This window comes from Ailuropoda melanoleuca, chromosome 7 (assembly GCF_002007445.2).
Source record: "Ailuropoda melanoleuca isolate Jingjing chromosome 7, ASM200744v2, whole genome shotgun sequence".
NCBI lineage: Eukaryota > Metazoa > Chordata > Mammalia > Carnivora > Ursidae > Ailuropoda > Ailuropoda melanoleuca.
This window is the reverse complement of record NC_048224.1, coordinates 60,249,788-60,270,434: the sequence shown is the minus strand read 5'-3', so window position 1 is coordinate 60,270,434 and position 20,647 is coordinate 60,249,788. Positions and strand designations below refer to the sequence as shown.

Sequence of the window (20,647 nt, the reverse complement as noted above, 5' to 3'; positions counted from 1 at the left end):
CGTGGACAAGCATTTTGGGGAAATACAAGCAGGGAAGGTGGTGGCAGACGTGGGGGCCGAGGCTGGCCGGGGCCACTGCAGCACTGACCCACCCACCTGCCCCAGCAGCTGGAAGTGGTGATAGAAGCAGAAGGTCCTTGACACGTAAGAAGTTCTTGTATATTAAGAAGAGGACAGTAGTCGATGGGGGAAATGAGTAAAGATCGCAAGAGATGACACAGAAAAGGAGGTCTGGGGCTAATAAGCACACGGAGTCTTCTCAGCCCATTAGGGACCCAGTGAAAGCCAACAAAAGGGATGAGGTATTACTTCTTGCCGGTTGGTTTGGCACAAGTGTTAGGGCATTAGTGCCCCATGCGGGTGGGTTTGTGGGGGAAAGGCCATGGGAATTGCTGCGGCCTTTCAGGAAGATAATCTGGCCACAGCTCTTGAAATCTAACTGATGTGGGTGCCTGGGTGGCTCAGTCAGCTGAGCATCTGACTCTTGATTCAGGTTCAGGTCATGGTCCAGATAGAGCCCTGCATGGGGCTCCACGCTCAGCGGGGAGTTTGAGATTCTCTCCCTCTGCCCCTCCCCCAACTCGCACCCACTCTCAACTAAATAAATAAATCTTAAAATTGTATATATACATATATATGTATGTGTGTGTGTGTGTGTGTACACACCTGATAAACTGGCATGTCTGTCGAGCCAGCATCCCCCTCCCACCCTCCCTCTCTCTGGGCCCGATGTCCGTCGCCCTTGTTCGTGCCATTAATTGGTGCAAGGCCAGATCACGAGGTCGGCGACCCCCGAAGGAGCAGATGGTTCAACAGCTCATTGTTAAGGGGGCAGTATGGTCAGGCGTCTGTTTAAAGTGGGTAAGTAGGTGAGCAGCGATGAGAGGCGTCCGGCCCAACCACTGTGACATGTAACGCTCACAATTACCCAGAAGGCCAGGCCTGAGCCATGCTGTCTCCCAAACAGCATGGGTACAGGGGGTCCCCACCTGCCCATCTCCCCCACGCTGCCCTCTCTGTGCCTCACCACCTGCTGTGGGCACTCCTTGGCCCCAGATGTGCGGCCCTGGCATGATGCCCCAGCAGGCTGGGGGAGTGTCTCATCACACCGAGGTGTGATTCCCATCCCGTAAAGTAGAGGAAAACAACCCGTCTACATGGGGATGAATCCGCCTATGTAATTACAGGCTGTGAAGGAAGGTGTGGCCCCCCCACTCCCAGCAGTAAGTGGTGCTGGGCACAGAGGGGAGAGGAAGTGAGGCTGCCCCTACAGACGGCAGAATGGGCCACGAAGCCACCTCCCACGTCTCCCCCACAGGTGTTCTCCTCCAGCCCTGGGACAGGCCTTCGAACCAGCCTCCGCCTGCAGCCCCTTGAGCTGCTTCTCTGCCCAGCACCACAGGGATACGTCTGTCTCATCTAGAACCTTCCAGTGCTCCCTCACTCTTAGAATGAAACTCACACTTGGCACTAGCACTCGCCTCCTGCTTCCAGAAGGGACACGTTGTGCCGACAGCTCCTTTCACTGTCTGTGCACGCTAAGGAGAGAGGTTTCCACTTGCCATTCCCATGGCGTAGTCTCTGGAAGCCGGGATCCACTGGGTGGGGAGGGTGTTGTCAAAGCCACTGTGGGAGTTCCCCCTACTGGTCCCACCCCCTGCAGCTGTCAGCTGAACAGGGCCAGGGTCTGTCTGAAGGACTAAGGAAGGCAGCCATGCAGGCTGGATATGGAAGAGGGACCCAGAAGGAGGCCGGGAGGCGGGGATATAGAAAGTACCGGGAAGCCACCTGCGAAGTTATTTATGAACCCCTAGCCCTGCTCCCAGGCCCATGTGGAACTGACCCTAAGCCATGCTCTGCGCGGCAGACTGGCCCACGCCCAGACTGGAGCCACAGCAAAGCTAAACGGAAAATGTGAAGGAAAAGGGAATGACCTGGGACTAGAGGCACCAAGGCTGCAGCCACAGCCCCAGCGTTCTCCACAGGATGGAGGCAAGACCCCAGTCTCACGGGATTGTGTTCAAAACATTCCGGGCAGAACTGGTGACACCTGGAGAACCATGGAAAGATCGGCCAGCTGGGAGAAGGCCTCCGGAGCTAGCAGGACCGGGCAGCACTAAAGCACGACACGCAAGGCCGTTCCAAACAGAAATCACCAAGACAAAGCACAAAAGTGCAAAAACACAGCACTACACAGGCCGTGAAAAGGACACTTTCCAGTGTGGGCTGAAACAAGAAGACGGACGCTGCCCTCTTCACACTCAGCTGAGAAAATGCATGCCTGGCGCTCATGTGTTGGGCTGCCCTGCACACGTCCATTAAATGACATGCAAGTATTGATTTGGGGATTACAGAAAAATCTGGTTAGTAGGCAAAATTGCAAACACAAAATCCATAAATAATGAGGACCGTGTTAACGAATAAAATCCAGTAATAGATAAAAGAATACACTTCGATCAACTCGGGTCTTTCCTGAGACTGTAAGGCTGGTTTAGTATTCAAGAAAAACCACCAATGTAACGCACTACATTGAGGGTTTAAAGAAGAAAAATCACAGGAGCATATTAATGGATGAGGAAAAAGCACTTGACGAAATACGTTCGTTTGTGAAGAAAACTCTAGCAAACTGGAAGGGAACTTCCTCAACCTGAAGAAGGGCACCTACCTAACACGTGGTTCACACCCACCACTAACACCCTGCTCGGTGCTGAATGAATGCTTTTTCCGCAAGGCTGGGAACAAGGCAAAGGTGTTGACCCTCCCCACTCCTACTCAACATGCAACCGGAAGTCTTAGCCAGCGCAAGAGAAGGGAAATAAAACGCATGCATATTGGAGAGGAGGAAATGAAGCTATTCCTATTTACAGACAACACGACTGCCTGTCAAAAATTCCAGGGAACCTATACACAAATTCCTAGAACTAGTAAGTGAGCACTAGGATGCAAGGTCAACACACAAAACCCACTGTATTTCTATTTACTGTTAATGAACAATTGAACACAGGATTTAAAAATAATACAATTTATAATAGCTCCCACAAAAATGAAATTCTTAGGTATAAATCTAACAAAACATAACCATAAAATATAAAACAGATTGTAATAAGAGACAAAGAAGTGATAATATTAGAGAAAGGGATCAATCCAAAAAGAGGATATAATGATCATAGATACTTATGTGCCCAAAGTAGGAGCACCTAAGTATATAAAGCAAATATTAACAGACCTAAAGGGAGAAATAAACAGCAACATAGAAACAGTAGGGGACTTTAACATAACACTTTCATCAACGGATAGGTCAGACAGAATCAATAAGGAAACGCGTCCTGTAAGCAACACCACAGACCTGATGGACTTAACAGATGCACCCAGAACGTGCTACCAGCAGCAGACCCACACACTCTTCTCAAGTGCACATGGAACATTCTCCAGGACAGATCACAGATTAGGCCACAAGACAAGTCTTAATAAATTTAAGAGGATTGAAATCATACCAAGAATCTTTTCTGACCACAATGGGATTAAAGCTACAAATTAATTACGCAAAGAAAACTGGAAAATTCAAAAATATGTAGAGATTAAACAGTATGCTACTGAGCAACTAATGGATCAAAGAAATCAAAGGAAAATCTTTAAAAATACCTTGAGACAAATAAAAATGGACGTACAACATACCAAAATGTATGGGCTACAGAGAAGCAGCTCCAACAGGGAAGTTCACTGGCTAGATACAACCTCAAAACACAAGAAGTCTCACAGAAACAACCTGACTTTACACCCCAAGGAACTAGGAAGAAGAGTAACTGGAGCCCAAAGTTAGAAGAAAGAAGGAAATAACAAAGATCAGAACAGAAAGAGATGAAATGGAGACTGAAAAGATAATAGAAAAGATCAATGAAACTAAAAGCTGGCTTTTTTGAAAAGATAAACTAAATTAACAACCTTCGGTAGATTTACCAAGAAAAAAAAGGGAAAGAACTCAAATAAAATGAGAAATGATAGAGAAGTTACAGCTGATACTGAGGAAATACAAAGGATTGTAAGAGACTACCATGAACATTCACACACCAACAAACTGGACAACCAGAAGGAATGGATAAATTCCCAGAAACATACACCCTACCAAGCCTGAATCATTGGATTCAATGGAAAATTAATGGAAAATCTGAACAGACCGATTACCAGCAAGGAAATTGAATCATTCATCGAAAACATCCCAGAAAACAAAAGTCCAAGACCAGATGGCTTTACTGGCAAACTCTACCAAACATCTAAAGAAAAATCAATACCAATCCTTCTCAAACCCTTTCAAAAAATAGAAGGGGGGGGACTCTTCCAAACATTTTATGAGGCCATCATTACCCTGATACCAAAACCAGGTAAGGATGCCACCAAAAAAACTCAAAACAAAACAACAAAACCAATATCCCTGATGAACATAGATGCAAAAATCCTCAACAAAATTTTAACAATCCAAATTCAGCAATACATTAAAAAGGATCATACACTACGATCAAGTGGGATTTATTCCAGGGATGCAGGATGGTTCAACATCCACAAATCAGCCAGTGTGATACACCACATTAATAAAATGAAGGATAAAGTCATGTTTATCTCAATAGATGCATAAAAAGGACTTGACAAAGTTTAACATCCACTTATGATAAAAACTCAAAAAAACAGGTATAGAGAGAGCATACCTCACATAACAAAGGCCATGCATGACAAGCCCACAGCCAACACCACACTGGTGAAAATCTGAACGCTTTCCTCTAAGATCAGGAATAAGATCAAGAATAATACTGTTGCCACTTGTATTCGACATAGAATTGGGAGTCTTAACAAGAGCAATTAGGCAAGAAAAAGAAATGAAAGGCTTCCAAATCAGAAAGGAAGAAGTAAACTACTATTTGCAGGGGCGCCTGGGTGGCTCGGTCATTGAGCGTCTGCCTTCGGCTCAGGGCGTGATCCTGGCTTTCCGGAATTGAGCCCCACATCAGTTTCCTCCGCTGGGAGCCTGCTTCTTCCTCTCCCACTCCCCTGCTTGTGTTCCCTCTCTCGCTGGCTGTCTGTCTGTGTCAAATAAATAAATAAAAAATCTTAAAAAAAAAAAAACAACTATTTGCAGAGGACGTGATATGTATAGAAAACCTTAAAGACTCTATCAAAAAAGAGAACAAATTCGGTGAGCTTGCAGGATACAAAATCAATACATAAAAATCTGTTGCATTTCTTTACATTAATAATGAACCATCAGAAAGAGAAATTAAGAAAACAATCCCAATTTCAATTGCATCAAAAGAATAAAGGGCACCTGGCTGGTTCAGTCAATGGAGCCTGTGACTCTTGACCTCAAGGTTGTAGGCTTGAGCCCTACATTGGGTGTAGAGATGACTTAAAAATAAACTCTTGGGGACCTGGGCGGCTCAGTCAGTGACGCATCCGCCTTCGGCTCAGGTCATGATCTCAGGGTCCTGGGATCAAGTCCGCTGTTGGGCTCCCTGCTCGGCGGGGAGCCAGCTTCTCCCTCTCCCTCTGCCCCACTGCCCCCCCCACCTGCTCGTGTGCTCACTCTCCCTTTCTCTCTCAAATAAATGAGAGTTTAAATAAATAAATAAATAAACAAAGAAAATCTTTTAAAAAAAGAATAAAATACCTAGGAATGAATTTAACCAAGAAGATGAAAGACCTGCATATTGAAAACTGCAAGACATTAATGAAAGAATTTGAAGAAGAAACAAATAAGTGAAAAGATATTTCATGTCCGTGGTTTGGATGAATTAATATTGTGAAAATGTCCATACTGCCCAAGACAATCTACAGGTTCAGTGCAATCCGTGTTAAATTCCAGTGGTATTTTTCACAGAAATAGAACAAGCGATCCTGAAATTTGTGTGGAACCCAACCCGAGAAGACCCTGAGGAGCCAGGGCACTCTTGAGAAGGAGTGAAGCTGGCGCCGTCGCGCTCCTTGATTTCAGGCTATTTTACAAAGTTAGAGGAATCGACACATTGTGGTGCTGGCATAAAAACAGATGCCGAGATGAATGGAACAGAACAGAGAGCTCAGAAATAAACCCACGCATGTGTGGTCAATTAATTTACAGCTGAGTAGGCAAGAATATGCAATGGAAAAGACAGTCTCTTCAATACACGGTGTTGGGAAAACTGGACAGCTACACGGAGAAGAGGGAAACTGGGCACTACCTTACACCACACACAAAACTAACTCGAAATGGATTACAGACTGGAATATAAGATCTGAAACCACGGAACCTCCTAGAAGAAGCTCCTTGACATTGGTCTTGGTGACAGTTGTTTGAATCTGGCACCAAGAGCAAAAGCAACGAAAGCAAAAACAAACAAGTAGGATGACATCAAACTAAACATGTGCACAACAAAAGAAGAAATGAACACCCACAAAACGGAAGGACAACCTGCTGAATGCGAGCTCAACGGCAAAAAGACGGGTAAGCTGGTTACAACATGGGCAGAGGACCTGAACAGATACTTTTCCCAAGAAGACACCCAGAGGCCAACAGACCCATGAAAAGACGCTCCGCATCAATCATCCTCAGGGAAACGCAAATCAGGACTGCAGTGAGACACCCCTCACACTGGTGAGAACGGGTACAATGAACAACACACGAAACGACAGGTGTTGGAGAGGAAGTGGAGAAAGGAGAACCCTCGTGCACCGTTGGTGGGAATGCAAACTGGTGCAGCCCCTCTGGAAAGCATATGGAGATTCTTCATAAAGTTAAAAATAGAACTACCCTAGAACCCACAATTGCACTACTAGATATTTATCTAAAGAAGATAAAAATACCAATCAAAAAGATATATGCAGCCTTCATTGCAACATTACTCACAACAGCCAAGATATGGAAGCAGCTTGTGTCCACCAATGGATGAACGGGTATGGAAAGCGTGGTGTGTGTGTGTATAAGTAATGGAATATTACTCAGCCATAAAAAAGAATGAAATCTTGCCATTTGCAATGATGTGGATGAATGTCAAGGGCATTACGCTCCGTGAGATAAGGCAGAGAATGACAGAAGCCTTGTGGTCTCTTTTTTTTTTTTTAAGATTTTATTTATTTATTCGACAGAGAGCAAGAGATAGCGAGAGAGCACAAGTAGGGGACCAGCAGGCAGAGGGAGAGGGAGAAGCAAATTCCCCGCCGAACAAGGAGCCCGACATGGGGCTCGATCCCAGGACCCTAGGATCGTGACCTGAGCCAAAGGCAGATGCTTCACCGGCTGAGCCACCCAGGCGCCCCTGTCTTGTGGTCTCTTACACGTGGATACGGGTTCCAACAACAGCAACGACAGAGCCAAACTCGTGTATGTGGAGAACAGGTTGGTGGCTGCAAAAATGGGCATAGAGAGTGGGAGAAATGGGTAAACTGTCCTGTTTTGCTTAAATAAGTTGAATTCAAAAACACACATGTCCGGGATCATTGTTTTGAAAACTAAAAATTCTGGCAAAAGAGAATGTCTAAAAGACCTAAACCCTAAATAAATGGAGAGAAGAGAATTGTGTTCACGGACTAGAAGACTGAAACTTGTGAAGATGTCAATTGTCCCTAAAATTATCACAGAAATTTCAGGAGAATGTTTTGTAGGCAGAGAGGGGCTGACCCAGACGAACTGGAAGAGCTAAGATGACTTTTAGAAAGAATGAAGTGGCTGGTGGGGGGTGTTCCTGGTACACGCGGCGAGGCTCGCACGGGCGGCAGCAGTCAGCACAGATGCAGGGGGAGGCGGACACAGCAAGGACCCAGAAACAGGCGCACGCGAGTGGCCGTCATGCCAAGGTGCCCGAGCGTTCATACGAAAGGATGGCCTTTTCGCCAACGGTGCTGCAGCGATGGGAAGTGAGCCTGGACCTAAGCCGCGCGTCTCAGCAAAGACTACGGACTGTACTCTAAATGCACATCATGGAACTACAAAGCTTTTAGGAAAAACCAATCTTCAAGACCTGGTGTTAGGCGGAAAGCTCCCAGTAATGACGTGAGAGGTGCCGTCCGTAGGAGAACACGTCCACAAACTGGATTTCATCTGGAGTTGAGCATTTTGCTCTGTGAAACGCACCATTAACAAAATGAAAAGGCAAGCTACAGACCCTGAGAAAAACTTCGCAAACACAAGCATGACAGAGGGCAGACCTAGAACGTAGGAAGAACTTGTGGCGTCTGAATGGGGTGTCTCTCCCAATCGGATGGGGGCCCCCAACGTGGGGCCACCCGCTGGGGTGGAAGCCGGTGGAGCAGGCGGTGAAAGCATTCACTCTAGCAGAACAAAGGAGGTAAGAGTTTCCTGACCCCACGACAAGGGAGCCGCAGGCAGGACCGCGGGGGAGAGGCTGACCGCCGCCAGGCCTTGGGAGAGCTCCTCTAAAGCGCGAGGGCAGGAGGTGAGGCCGCGTATGGAATTCTCCTTGTTTGGTGGCTGTGCCTGGCTGTAGGTAGCCCGGTGGCCCGTTAGGCCTATAGATATTTCGGATATTTTAAGGTGGGTCTCCTGATGGGCTTGTCGGCGTTCAGCCAAGGGGTCGCTCAAGCCTGTCTGCCTGAAAGCCCCCTCTACACAGCTCCCGAAACTTAACAGGAAGAAATCAAACGATCCAATTTTAAAACGGGGGAAATGTGACACTTTATCAGGGAGCGTGTATGTGTGCAAATCAGCACGTGGAAAGGTGTCCAGCACCCCAGCCACGGGTGCACTGTGGACCATCAGACCGGCTAAAATTAACCACGGCCTCATATGCACCCCAATGTTCATAGCTGCATTGTCCACAATAGCCAAATCATGGAAGGAGCCGAGATGCCCTTCAACAGATGACTGGATTAAGAAGCTGTGGTCCATATATACAATGGAATATTACTCAGCTATCAGAAAGAACGAATTCTCAACATTTGCTGCAACATGGACGGCACTGGAGGAGATAATGCTAAGTGAAATAAGTCAAGCAGAGAAAGACAATTATCATATGATTTCTCTCATCTATGGAACATAAGAACTAGGAGGATCGGTAGGGGAAGAAAGGGATAAAGAAAAGGGGGGTAATCAGAAGGGGGAATGAAACATGAGAGACTATGGACTATGAGAAACAAACTGAAGACTTCAGAGGGGAGGGGGTGGGGGAATGGGATAGACTGGTGATGGGTAGTAAGGAGGGCACGTATTGCATGGTGCACTGGGTGTTATACGCAACTAATGAAGCATCAAACTTTACATCAGAATCAGGGGATGTACTGTATGGTGATTAACATAATAAAATAAAATTAATAAAAAAAAAATTAACCACGGCCTCAAATGCTGGGGGTATGCAGAGAAGCTGGAGGTCGCTCCAGAAACGGGCAGCTTGGAATCCAGTTAAACAGGACTTGGCCACGCACTCAGCCGTCTGTCTCCTGGGTGAGACTCACCCGGGAGGTCTCAGCAGCTCTTTGCAGTCCGAGTGGGAGGTCCCTAGATGCCTTTGACAGGGGCAGGCCACACAAACCACGGCGCGCGTCTAGACGGACTGACTCGGCCCAGAGGAAGGACTGGGGAGCCCATGGTGGCTGCTGGCCCTCGCACTTCGCCCCCCGTGGGGGAAGCCAGGCTCTGCCTCTCGCCGTGTGTGGCCTTCTCCCAGAGACTGTGACCAGAGGTCATCGTTGGCGCCCTGGGGCCGGTGGGGGCAGGGCACGACCCCAGGGGGCATGGGAGGGGTGCCGGGTAATTCGGACTGGGGGGTGTTCGAGTCTACACACGTGCACAGAAACGGGGCGCTTTTATCACATGCCCGACACAACCAAACCCAGCAGCGCTAAGGAGCTGAGCCTCACCCTCCCCCCCGGACGCGGGCTGGTCGCGCCTCCTCCGGCCTTCGCTCTGGCCAAGCCCTGGGTCACCAGACTATGACCTGCCCTGAACCTGTGCCTGGCACCCAGCTTCCTGCTGGGGGAGGGCGGGGTTAGAGGGCAAAGTCTGTGCAGCCTCCAGGGAGAGGTGGGGGCCCAGCTGGGCGGTCACCTGTCACTGAGTGGGGCAGGTGGGGCAGGGGCCATCCTGGGCAGCAGGTGAGGGATGACCCTGGGTGGTGGGGGGGGGGTAGAGTGTGAACCTAGGTAGTGCGGGATGATCCCCCAGGCAGGGGCCTGAACTCAACCCCACTAAACCTCTGTTGGCCAGTCTGTGGACTGGAGGCGGGCAGTGCCAGCTCACAGGGGACTCCTTTCCCAGGCTCTGTCACCTGCCTGGTGAGGTCCAGGTGGAGGTGGGTGGTGACTAGCCAAGGGGGAGGGAGAGGCCGGACAGCACCTGGCAGGTGCCTGAGGGACCGCAGTCCAGCTTTCTCCTTGCTGCAGCTGGCCATCCAGCAGCCCAGGTGAGGTGCCTCCCTTAGTCTGAGAGGGGCCGTGCTGGTCCGAGGGGGGCCGTCCTGGTCCTTGGGGGGCTGTCCTGGTCCGAGGGGGGCCGTCCTGGTCTGTGCTGGTCTGAGGGGGGCCGTCCTGGTCTGAGGGGGGCCGTCCTGGTCTGTGGGGGGTCGTGCTGGTCCGAGGGGGGCCGCGCTGGTCCGAGGGGGGCTGTCCTGGTCCGAGGGGGGCTGTGCTGGTCCTAGGGGGGCCGTGTTGGTCCGGGGAGGCCGTCCTGGTCTAGGGGTGCTGACCAGTCCTGAAAGGGGTGTTCTGACTGTGGGAGACTCTGCCCATCCTCTTTGCCCACCCACTGGAGGCCCAGGCTGGGGGTTTTTCAGAATGTTATATTCCTTGGAGGTGGGGTTATGAGGTGGGGTTCCCGTGTCCCTGGGCCTTGCCTGTGACCTGGGTGCTGGTTGGGGGCACAGGTTGGGTCCCCTCTGGGCCTGGACTGGCTCAAACAGGTGACCAGTCCCCTCAGTCTTTGTCTTCCCACCTTAGAACGGGACCCTAACCCACACAGCCTGTCCCACGCCCGGTAGCCAGGAGCCACGGGGTAACCATCATCACTGCTGCCTCTCGCTCAGGTGCAAATTGCCTGCATGTTTGCATTTCTGTGAGGTTCACGGTGTGATAGAAAACACGGGAATCACAGAGAGCAGTCTCCTTTGGGCCGAGACTCCAGGCGGTGCTGTGAGCAAGGCCTGGCTCTGCAGGGGCCGAGGCCGGGAGCTGGGGGCCTGGGCCCTGTGCAAATCGCATTCCTGGCTCAGCCTCGGCCAGCTGCCCAGAGGCTGCCTGGAGCCAACTGAAAAGTTCCAAAATCAGATTAGAGAAACCAGAGGCTGGGTTTTCAACTAGAAACCAATGTCTTTGTTAAGAACTCCCTGACCTCAAGGTCCTTTCATCAAGAAAATGTGCTTCTCGGGACCCACTGAACTCACTCATGAGAGTACACGTGAGGCCACCTGGTAGCCTGTCCCCACCTGCTCAGGCCTGACCTCAGGGCTCCCAGACAGAAAACACTGCCCCAGGAGAGGCCTGGGGTGGGCAGCAGAGGAAGGGTCCTGGGTCCCCCGACTTCAATCTGGAGCTGACCTGCAGGGTGGGAGGGTGGGGGGAGCAGGGCTGCCTGGATAACATGGTGGGGCGTAGCTTTGCTGGTCCCCGAGGCAGCATGAGAACGGGGCTCTTCTGGACCCTGTCACCGTCAGCACTGTGCGTCTCGGGCTAGCCCTATTGCCAGATGAGCCCTCCTGGGCCCTGGCCCCTGGGCCCCTCTGATGCCCAGGGCACCCTGGCTCCTATGGTATGGTCTTCAGCCCTGCCCACAGCCCCAGCTGGGGTGTGCCGTCCGAGTCCTGGGGAGGACGGGGTGACTCTCCAGGGCGGCACCGTCTGCAGCAAAGGGAGTCTGGGTGCCCACTGCTGCCCCACCCTGCAGGTGCCGGCCCAGCCCTGCCCTGCCCTCCCCTCATGGGGCTGACCTGGAAGAAGGGGGTCCTAACGGCCCTGCTCGGGGCCGCAGCGGCCTCAGGCCTCACCACGCTCATTCTCATCCTGGTGGAGGCCACCAGTGTCCTCCTGCCCACAGACACCAAGGTAGGCCCCTGGGCCCCAAGCAGGGGGAGGCTGGGCTGGGCTGATGGTGTGCTGGCCCCACGCCCTCCTGACCCTGCTGTCACTCTTAGTTCGGGATCGTGTTTGACGCCGGGTCCTCCCACACGTCCCTCTTTGTGTATCAGTGGCCAGCAGACAAGGAGAATAACACAGGTGTGGTCAGCCAGGCCCTGGCCTGCCAGGCGAAAGGTCAGTAGGCAGCTCCGTCAGCCGCGGGCGGGTGTGACTGCTGGCTGGGATTCCCAACCGGGTGGAGGTTTGGGAGCTGGGGCAGGCTGGAGGGAGGTGGGAGCAACATTCACACGCTTTAGCAAATCAGCAAATCAACGTAAAGGAAAAGTGGCGCAGAGAGGTTGAATGAATTAGGCAAGGTGGCACAGCTGACCCGTGCAATACCGGACCAGAGCCTACATTTGCCTGCAGAGAACAGGCATGGCACCTGCCAAGTCCTTGCTGCCTCTTCCATCTGCTGGAGGCTCCAGGCATTCCTGGGCTTGTGGTCCCATCATCCCAACCCCTCCCTCCAAAGTCACATAGCCTTCGTCCTTGTATGTTTCAACCCCTCCTCTCCTCTCTCTTAAAGGACATGGGCCATTGAATTGAGGGCCCACCCAGGGAATCCAGGGTGGTCTCATCTTAAGATCTTTAACTTAATTACATCTGCAAAGACCTGTTTTCCAAATAAGACCCCACTCAAAGATCTCAGTGGTGAGGACGTGGACGTATCTCCTGGGGGGACACTACCCAAGCCACCGCAGGCCCTTCCAGCCCACCCAGCCTTCAGGCCTGGAGCCTTGTCCTGGGGTGCTGTGTTTCAGGGCCTGGAATCTCGTCCTATGCCTCCAATCCTGCACAGGCTGGCGAGAGCCTGAAGGGCTGCCTGGAGGAGGCGCTGATGCTGGTCCCAAAGGCACGGCATCAGGAAACGCCCATGTTCCTGGGGGCCACGGCTGGCATGAGGCTGCTTAGGTGAGGTGGGCTGGCTTGGGGCTTGGGGCACGTCTTCAAGGAGTAGCCGTGAGAACCGCGGTGACCACACCTTGGGCAGGTGGGCAGGGTGGGGTGGCTGTGGGTCTCCCACCAGCTTTGGCAGCGGCTCCTCTCTGCCCAGCCAGAAGAACAGCTCTCAGGCAGAAGACATCTTCGCGGCAGTCAGCCGGGTCCTGGGCCAGTCTCCCCTGGACTTTTGGGGTGCTGAGCTCCTGGCTGGGCAGGATGAAGGAGCCTTAGGTTGGATTACCATCAACTACGTCCTGGGCCTGCTGGTCAAGGTGCCACGGGCAGCCCCCAGGTGGGGGTTGGATGACGAGGGGCTGTGGGTCCATGTGGCTGGTTCCAGGACTCAGTGCTCTCTGGGTGTCCTCAGTACTCCTTCTCTGGAGAATGGGTCCAGCCTCTGGAGGAGACCCCGGTGGGCGCCCTGGACATGGGTGGAGCCTCCACCCAGATCACCTTTGTGCCGGACGGCCCCATACTGGACAAGAGCGCCCAGGCCACCTTCCGCCTCTACGGCTCTGAGCACAGCGTCTACACTCATAGCTACCTCTGTTTCGGGCGTGACCAGATGCTGACCAGGCTCCTGGCTCGGCTGGTGCAGGTTGGCTTGCCCACAGAGGAGGAAGGGGTGCAATGGCACGGGTCGGCCCGGGGCCTTGGGCTGGCTCAAGACCGTCTCCCTGTTCTCTTGCAGAGCAGCCTGACCCCCCTGGTCCGCCACCCATGCTACCACAGCGGCTACTGGGCCACGCTGTCCCCGGCCGCCCTGTATGAGTCACCCTGTGTCCGCGCCACGCCTCCTCCAGACCCAGCCCAGAACCTCACTGTGGAAGGGACAGGGAACCCTGGGGCCTGCATCTCCGCCATCCGGGGCCTGTTCAACTTCTCCAGCTGCCAGGGCCGAGGACACTGTGCCTTTGATGGGGTCTACCAGCCCCCCGTGCGGGGCCGGTTCTATGTGAGCAGTCTACACTGTCCTCCCCAGGGTCCCAGCCTCCTTCCGGAGCCTCAAGGGCCTGATGCTGGGTGGGCCCAGGATGAGCCCTGGATAGGTGGGGTCCCCGTGTGTGGGGCTGGTGGGACTTTGCCTGGTCTGTGCTGGGGCTGCTCTGGTCCGGGCCCACGTGGGCACGGCCCCAGTGCAGGCATGGCCGTCCGACTTCCCCACGCGCAGGCCTTCTCCAACTTCTACTATACCTTCCACTTCCTGAACCTCACCTCCAAGCAGCCGCTGGCCGCCGTCAACGCCACCGTGTGGGAGTTCTGCCAGAGGCCCTGGAAGCAGGTGGGTGGATCCTGGGGCCAGCTGTCCCCACCAGGGCCTCCCCAGCTCTCTGGGCTGCAGCTGTCCCAGGCACAGACCTCAGCAAGCAGGGACTTGGTGGGACCGCGTCCTGGGCAGTGTGGCCATCAGGGCTTGGCGGATGCCAAGGGAAGGGAAGACAGACCCTTGGCCACCCTACTCCAGGCAGGAGACCCAGGGTCACATCCTCGGGTGGGACCAGCCTCCGGTGGGCTGGGAGAGGGGGCGTCACCTGGCTCCTCACCTCCCGGGCCCCCAGGTGGAGGCGAGCTCGCCACGGCAGGACCGCTGGCTGCGCGACTACTGTGCCTCGGGCCTGTACATACTCACGTTGCTGCTTGAGGGCTATGGGTTCAGCGAGGAGACTTGGTCTGGCATCGAGTTCCACAAGCAGGTGACCACCTCCCACGGCCTGGCCATCTGGCCCAGGGCAGGGGGGGCCGAGCGCTCTGGGGCAGCTGCCCACAGCCCTGACCGGCCTGCACGTCCCACAGGCTGGTGGCACCGATATCGGCTGGACGCTGGGCTACATGCTGAACCTGACCAGCATGATCCCGGCCGAGGTGCCCGCCCAGGGGCGGGCAGAGAGCTACGGCGTGTGGGCGGCTGGAGTCGTCTTTGCGGCACTGACTCTCGTGGTTACTGTTGGGGCTGCTGCAGCCCACCTCCTCTGGCCCCAGGGCTGAGCTGGGCCGCCACCTGATGCTGGCGTAGCCCCGGGCCTGCCCCAGGCCGGACGGCTGCACTGGCCAGAACCTTCCAGAGCTCCCGAGCGCTGTCGGGTCTCCCTGTCTTGTGGATTCTGGCCCGGTGGTCAGAAGGCCCCGCTCAGCCCTCGGGGTTGCTCTGGCCATGCAGGCTGTATCGTGGCCTCCCCATCCTGGCCCCCCTGGGTTGCCTTTTCCACCATGCTTCCCAGGGCAGCAGGTGACTTTCTGCAGACACGCCGGGACACCAGGGCCCTGCAGTGCTCCAGGGCTGTGTGACCTACGGTGTTGCGGGACGTGGGGCCCGGTCAAGCCTGGAAGTGGGAGTGACCGCTGAAGCAAAAGGGCTCTGGCTCCCTGGGAGAGGCTGGCAGTGGGGCCCCGGGGGTCTCTAGGAGCCGGCAGAGCCTCAGGAGGGGGCTGGGGGAGAGGCCCAGCTGGACCCCTGGTATTACCTGGCCTGAGGGACAGTATCCAGGCTCCGTGGCTTCTCCTGCAGTGGCAGCCCCACCCCCACCCTCGAAGCCTTCGTCAGGCCCTCCAAGTGGACAAGCCCAGAAGACAGACGGCACCTTAGTGGCAGGAAGACTACTTTATTAAAACCGTCCTTGCCACAGGACGTCTCGGGGCTGATTTCTTCACTGGCTTTGGGCCGGGTGGGGCTCCGGGTGGGGGTGTCAGGCTCCTCACACGTACTGTCCAGCGGGCACCACAAAGCACTTGGGGAAAATGCCGATGTGGCCGTCACAGTGACCCTCCAGCCACGCCTGGTCCACTGCATGTGAAGGGAGTCAGGGTTCCTCAGAGCATATCAGACAGTGTCTGCATACAGAACACCTTGTGCCCAGCGGCCCACTGACCTTCACACAGGACATCCACGACGTCCCCCCGCTGCAAGGCCAGGTCCTCGGGCCCCCGGGCAGAGTAGTTGTGCTGGGCCACCACCTGGTAGAGGGCAGGTCGGCCGCCTGCTCCCTATGGTGGGAAGGGGGCGCTGCAGGGTGGGCGGGGAGAGAGAAGGGCCCCAGGGTCCCCCGTGCCCCACACGGAGACCCACACCCATGCCCTGCTGAGACTCACCCGGCACTGGAGCCGCAGGGCCCCGGGGCCGGCCGCTGCGTCTCGCCAGGCCCTCTGCAGCGCCTCCTCCCTGGGGAGGGGGACCCAGCGCCCCTTGTTGCTAGGGTCTCGGTAACTGCAAAGAGACTCCTCAGAGTGGCATGGAGGGTGCAGGGGCTGTTTCTGGCAGGGCGCTGACCTCCGACCTCTGCAGTCCTGCCCCACCTCCCACCTGCTCACCTGAGCTGCCCGTGCTGGGCCTGGTGAGGGAGGGCTTGGCTCAGCAGGGTCCGCAGGGTGGACAGGTCAGCTCCTCTCGGGACCTTCAGGGCCAGAGTGAAGGCACACTGCACCGTGATGGTCACCAACGATGCAGGGCCCACCGTGGCCACTCCCTGGGGCAGGGCAGAAAGGCAGTGGTCAGTCTATGAAGCCCCAAATCTGAATGCCCAGGGCCCAGCGGGGGTGGCCTTTGAGCAAAGAAGCGGGGAGAGGGCGCAGCTCCAGGCCTGTACGGCTCCATCAGCTGGGGTCCCCAGGGCCATTTGAAGGGATGGGGCCTGGCCTCAGGGTCCCAGATCCCTGAAGAGTAGGGGTGACGTGAAGGCCAGTGCCTCTTACCCCAGCACCCGAGGGGTCCTCCGAAGGGTTGGAGTCCAGCCCCCGTGCCACCCGCGGCCCTGTGGAGAGTGACAGAGCAGGGACTCAGGCGGCCACCCCCCCAAGCTGGGACATTTTGGGGTAGAGGAGCTGCCGGCACCACACGCCCACCGGGAGGCCCAAGGTAGCCAGCTGCCTCCCTCGGGGGCAAAGAGGATACTCCCAGCACCCTCAGACGCCTGCCCAGGACTCCCACCACCGAAGGCCTCTGCCCACCACCTGCAGCTCAGGACGTCCTTACCTGGAGGGACCTGTTTGCCAACTTGCTCCACACAGGGCCTCTGCAGGAAAAGCCACAGGCTGGGAGTAGGGGCCAGGGATGGGGGGCCCTGAGGATGGGGCAGCCTTCCCTGGCCTGGGGCTTGTCGCAGCAGACCCGGCAGTGAGGGTTATGGCTGGTGAGCCAGCTCACCAGCAGGAAGCCATAAATACAACCGGTGTGGGGGGTTGTCAGGGCATGAACCAGGTCCCTAGAGGCCTGGAGACCATACAGAGGCTGCCTTACAGCAGTGGGGACGAGCCCGTCATCCCCCCAACCACCACCACCAAGCACTGTGAGAAGGAAGCTCCAGCTGGGGGGCCCCAGTGACCCTGGAGGCTGAGGACCCAGGCCAGGGGCCCACTGGACTCCACCCCATGTTCGATGTGCTGGAGGGGCGGCAGAACCTCGCAAAGGGGCCCCGGGGTCCAGACCATCCTGAGATTCTGACTTCAAGGGGGTCTGGAAGTTGGACTGCAAATGAAGTGTTTGGACCATTTCAGATTTTCCAGCTGGTTAAAGCACTCAGTCCAACCACCTTCTGTGTGCATTGGTGACCCCTCTCCTGGCGCTGGCCCTGGGCAGTGGCCGGCCACACCCCTCCCGCCTGCACCTGCCTGGGAGAAGCCTGTGTCCAGGAAGGAAGGCGAGGTGACAAGGGCCGTGGCTGAATGCACAGAAGCCCAGGCTGCAGGCCAGGGACGGGGTGAGGACCACCAGACTCCTGTCTACACGCCAGCGGGCATCGGCAAGCACCCCAACCCCAGAGCCAGCCGCTGTGGCTGCCCTGACAGAGGAAGCTGATGAGGCCACCTGCTGGGCCCTGAGACCCTCACAGTGCCTGGCTGTGGCTGCCAGCCCCCATGCTCAGCCTGGTAGGGGATGTCCTCCCAGCACTGTGGCCCCTGTCCCCCCAACCGGGGCCCAGGCCCACTCACCTGCTCATCACAGATGACCTGCGCCACCTGTCCAGAGCCAACCTCTGTCTCTGCCTCAGGGGGCATCCTGGAACCACAGGAGGTGGCAGTTCTGTGGGAGCTTGTGTCTCCAGCCCTGGGGGATGGGGGGAGCCCTCGTTCTCAGGACTTCCCTGACTCGGGCTTGTTTCCCACCGACACAGCCTGAGAGGAGCCCGAAGTGTGGCACGGCCTCGGGGGGATTGCGCTACGTCCCTACACCCCATGCAAGCTTGAGCACTACTCCCTCTTCCGAGTTGGGACGGCCCCACCTGTGAGGGTCCAGTCTGGCAATGCCAGAGGAGTAATGATGTTAGCCCACAGCCCAGCCAGCACCCGCCTTGGGCACCTTGGCTCTGAGCCTCGGTGCTGCTTGGAGCACGGCGACCTGAAGTCTCAACTCCCCTCTGGTACCCACCCACTGAGGCTTGAGCGATGGTTCTATGAGAAGGGGGCACGGGGCTCTTCCTCGTGGAGCAGGACAGGCTCAGGACGGAGTAAGCCCTGGGCGTCTGGACAGAGGGGGCGTGGGGAAGGCTAAGAGAGGCTAGACACCCCTTCCCTGGTGGGGCTCGGGCCTCAGGGGCCGTGATGCAGGCCTCACACCAGGGCCTCTGCCCCAACAGGAGAAACAAGCATGCAGACGTGAGACCCATCCCTTCCTACCGTGGGGCAGCTCCAGGTCTGACCTCGCCATCTGCATCCTGAACCTACGGGCACAGAACGACATCCTCTCTCAGCAGGCAGGTCCCCGTGGGTGAGTGTCAGGGCAGGGGGGCCCAGCATTGCTCACCCCAGGCAAGACTTACACAGGACAGGCCTGCCACTCCCAATTTCAGATCAGAGGAATGTTGGGGAGCCCCCCAGGAGGGTTCAGAACATTTTCTTCCCTTCACAGTAAAAAGGTCTGAAATGCTCAGGCCTCCAAAATGACGGAGAGAAGTCTGGGCTGGCTGGAAGGCTACCCACCCACCTGGGGCTGCTGAGGCTGGGTGCCCTTGTGTTGGTGGTCGGGGACGGCAGAGGATACCACCTGGTGAGGGACAGCAGGGGGACGGCGGAGTCAGGGGCCCTGCAATGTCCGCTCCCAGCCCCTGCTGCCCACACCACACATCCGCCAGGTGGGGGCTGCCCGTGCCTGACCAAGGCTGTCAGACCACCAGGGTGGGGGCTGCAAGGTAAGAAAAATATGTCTGATAAAGGAAAACATCTATGCTGACAGTTTGAACTTATTTTTAATATAATTTTAAAATATTTTTATTTCTTAGAAACTTGTACTGTAGTAAACAGACTCCAAATTGACAGATTAATGCAGCTCAGAGACACCTGGCCCCTGCCAGCAGATGTTTGCAAAGATGAGGTGTTTGGGGTGCGTGACCTCACCAGCCCTGTACGCGGCTACACACAGCGCGCTGGCCCTCGGTGACCTCGGCGGGTGCTGGGGCTAACCCAAGGGCCACCAGCTTGAAACCCAAGTGAATTTCCCTTTGTGCACACCGAGTCACATCCCTGCATTCCACCCCCGCTCCCCAGTGTTCTGTGATTTGGGTGATGCCGCCTGGCCCCAACCAGCCTACCTCAGCCCTCCCTGGGATCTCACTCTCTGGGGCAGAGATGCAGCGAGACACAGAGACAGAAAACTACGGCGAGATGCTGAGGGCAGAAGAGCGCAGCGGAGGTGAGGTAGGCGGGGCAGCGCTGCCTTGGGAATTCCTGCCAAAAACTCAGGAGCTCCGGCCTCTGCGGCAGCTTCCGGTGCGTTCCGCCTCCTGGTTCCGAGCGCCCAGGATCTGTGAACTGCACCTGGAGACGCTGCTCCTGACCAGGAAGCTCAGGCCCTCTGCAGTTTGGGGGTGGCCCCGTGCCCACTCTCCACCCACCTCCCAAAGCCTAACAACAGGGCCCACACCACGTGGCCCCTGTGAGCTCAGCACCTGCTGGCTGCCGCTGGCCCCCGCGCGCCAGGGCCACAGGAAGGGACACGCGGCCTCCTTACCTTGGCCTTGCCCAGGAAATCCACTGGTTCCAGATGTTCCAGGTGCCACCTGTGGGGCCGGAAGACCTCACCCTGGGGGACCTGCCGAGGCTGCAGCTGGGCCTGTTTCTGGAGGAGGTCCGGCCAGTGCAGACCTGAGCGTCCGACCAGGGCTGTGGCCGCAGGGAGCCTCGGCCCACTTCTCACAGGCCCCGGGAAGTCCTTCCCCATGCCCCCGCACCTGCGCACACGAGCCACCTCCCTCTAGAAATCTCTTCAACTCAGAGTTGATCTTGGGGGCCTGTACAGATAGGAGCCCTGGACTGTGGGCTATGGGCCCAACAGCGCCCGGGGGAGGGGGCGGCCTGCTCGCCACCTGCCCTCCTCACCTGCAGTTGGTCCAGGGCGGCGTGCAGGTCGTCGCCGGCCCCTTCCGGCCCCTTCGAGAGGGCTTCCTCTAGGCTGCGGGTGGCCTCAGCCCAGAGTCCCAGCCGGCTCTGTGCCGCCCCCACGTTGAAGAGCACCTGGGAGGGAGGTGGGAGATGACAGCCTACTCCCTCACTCAGCTCCCCTCCTCCGGCCTCACCCCCGGTCCCGCCCCTAGATCAGCCCTCCCGGCCTCAACTTCCCCCTCTGCCCCCCACACCTCCGGTGCCTCTGACCGGGATTCGACCCCAGGCCGCGCCCCCCGCCCCCCCGCCG

At 56.1% G+C, this 20,647-nt stretch overlaps 2 protein-coding genes across 13 annotated transcripts in view; one reads left to right on the top strand and one right to left on the bottom strand.

Moving 5' to 3' along the window:
• The first annotated feature begins 9,969 nt into the window (after nt 1–9,969).
• ENTPD8 (ectonucleoside triphosphate diphosphohydrolase 8) lies at nt 9,970–15,015 on the top strand. The gene is made up of 10 exons (XM_034663766.1): nt 9,970–10,379; nt 11,855–12,012; nt 12,102–12,219; nt 12,849–12,999; nt 13,142–13,301; nt 13,397–13,627; nt 13,721–13,984; nt 14,201–14,311; nt 14,589–14,723; nt 14,824–15,015. Exons 2-10 carry the CDS (start codon nt 11,887–11,889, stop codon nt 15,013–15,015), a joined length of 1,488 nt encoding a protein of 495 aa, XP_034519657.1. The 5' UTR covers nt 9,970–10,379; nt 11,855–11,886.
• A 597-nt stretch (nt 15,016–15,612) lies between these two features.
• The window catches only part of NOXA1 (NADPH oxidase activator 1), a 10,133-nt gene continuing 5,098 nt past the window's right edge, over nt 15,613–20,647 (bottom strand). Inside the window, exons 4-14 of one of the 12 annotated variants that reach the window (XM_034664893.1) lie at nt 20,335–20,469; nt 19,967–20,074; nt 18,944–19,003; nt 18,637–18,680; nt 17,953–18,067; nt 16,997–17,036; nt 16,717–16,775; nt 16,336–16,490; nt 16,117–16,231; nt 15,897–16,011; nt 15,613–15,811 (exon numbers count right to left, since the gene is read on the bottom strand). In XM_034664893.1, the coding sequence (XP_034520784.1) occupies nt 15,723–15,811; nt 15,897–16,011; nt 16,117–16,231; nt 16,336–16,490; nt 16,717–16,775; nt 16,997–17,036; nt 17,953–18,067; nt 18,637–18,680; nt 18,944–19,003; nt 19,967–20,074; nt 20,335–20,469 (1,035 nt within the window). In that variant the 3' untranslated portion in view covers nt 15,613–15,722. Of the gene's footprint in view, nt 15,812–15,896; nt 16,012–16,116; nt 16,232–16,315; nt 16,491–16,716; nt 16,776–16,996; nt 17,037–17,060; nt 17,234–17,333; nt 17,489–17,952; nt 18,068–18,280; nt 18,483–18,636; nt 18,681–18,943; nt 19,142–19,547; nt 19,774–19,966; nt 20,075–20,334; nt 20,470–20,647 lie in introns of those variants that run through there. The other 11 variants (XM_034664894.1, XM_034664895.1, XR_004626652.1 and 8 more) reach the window with 11 other exon arrangements.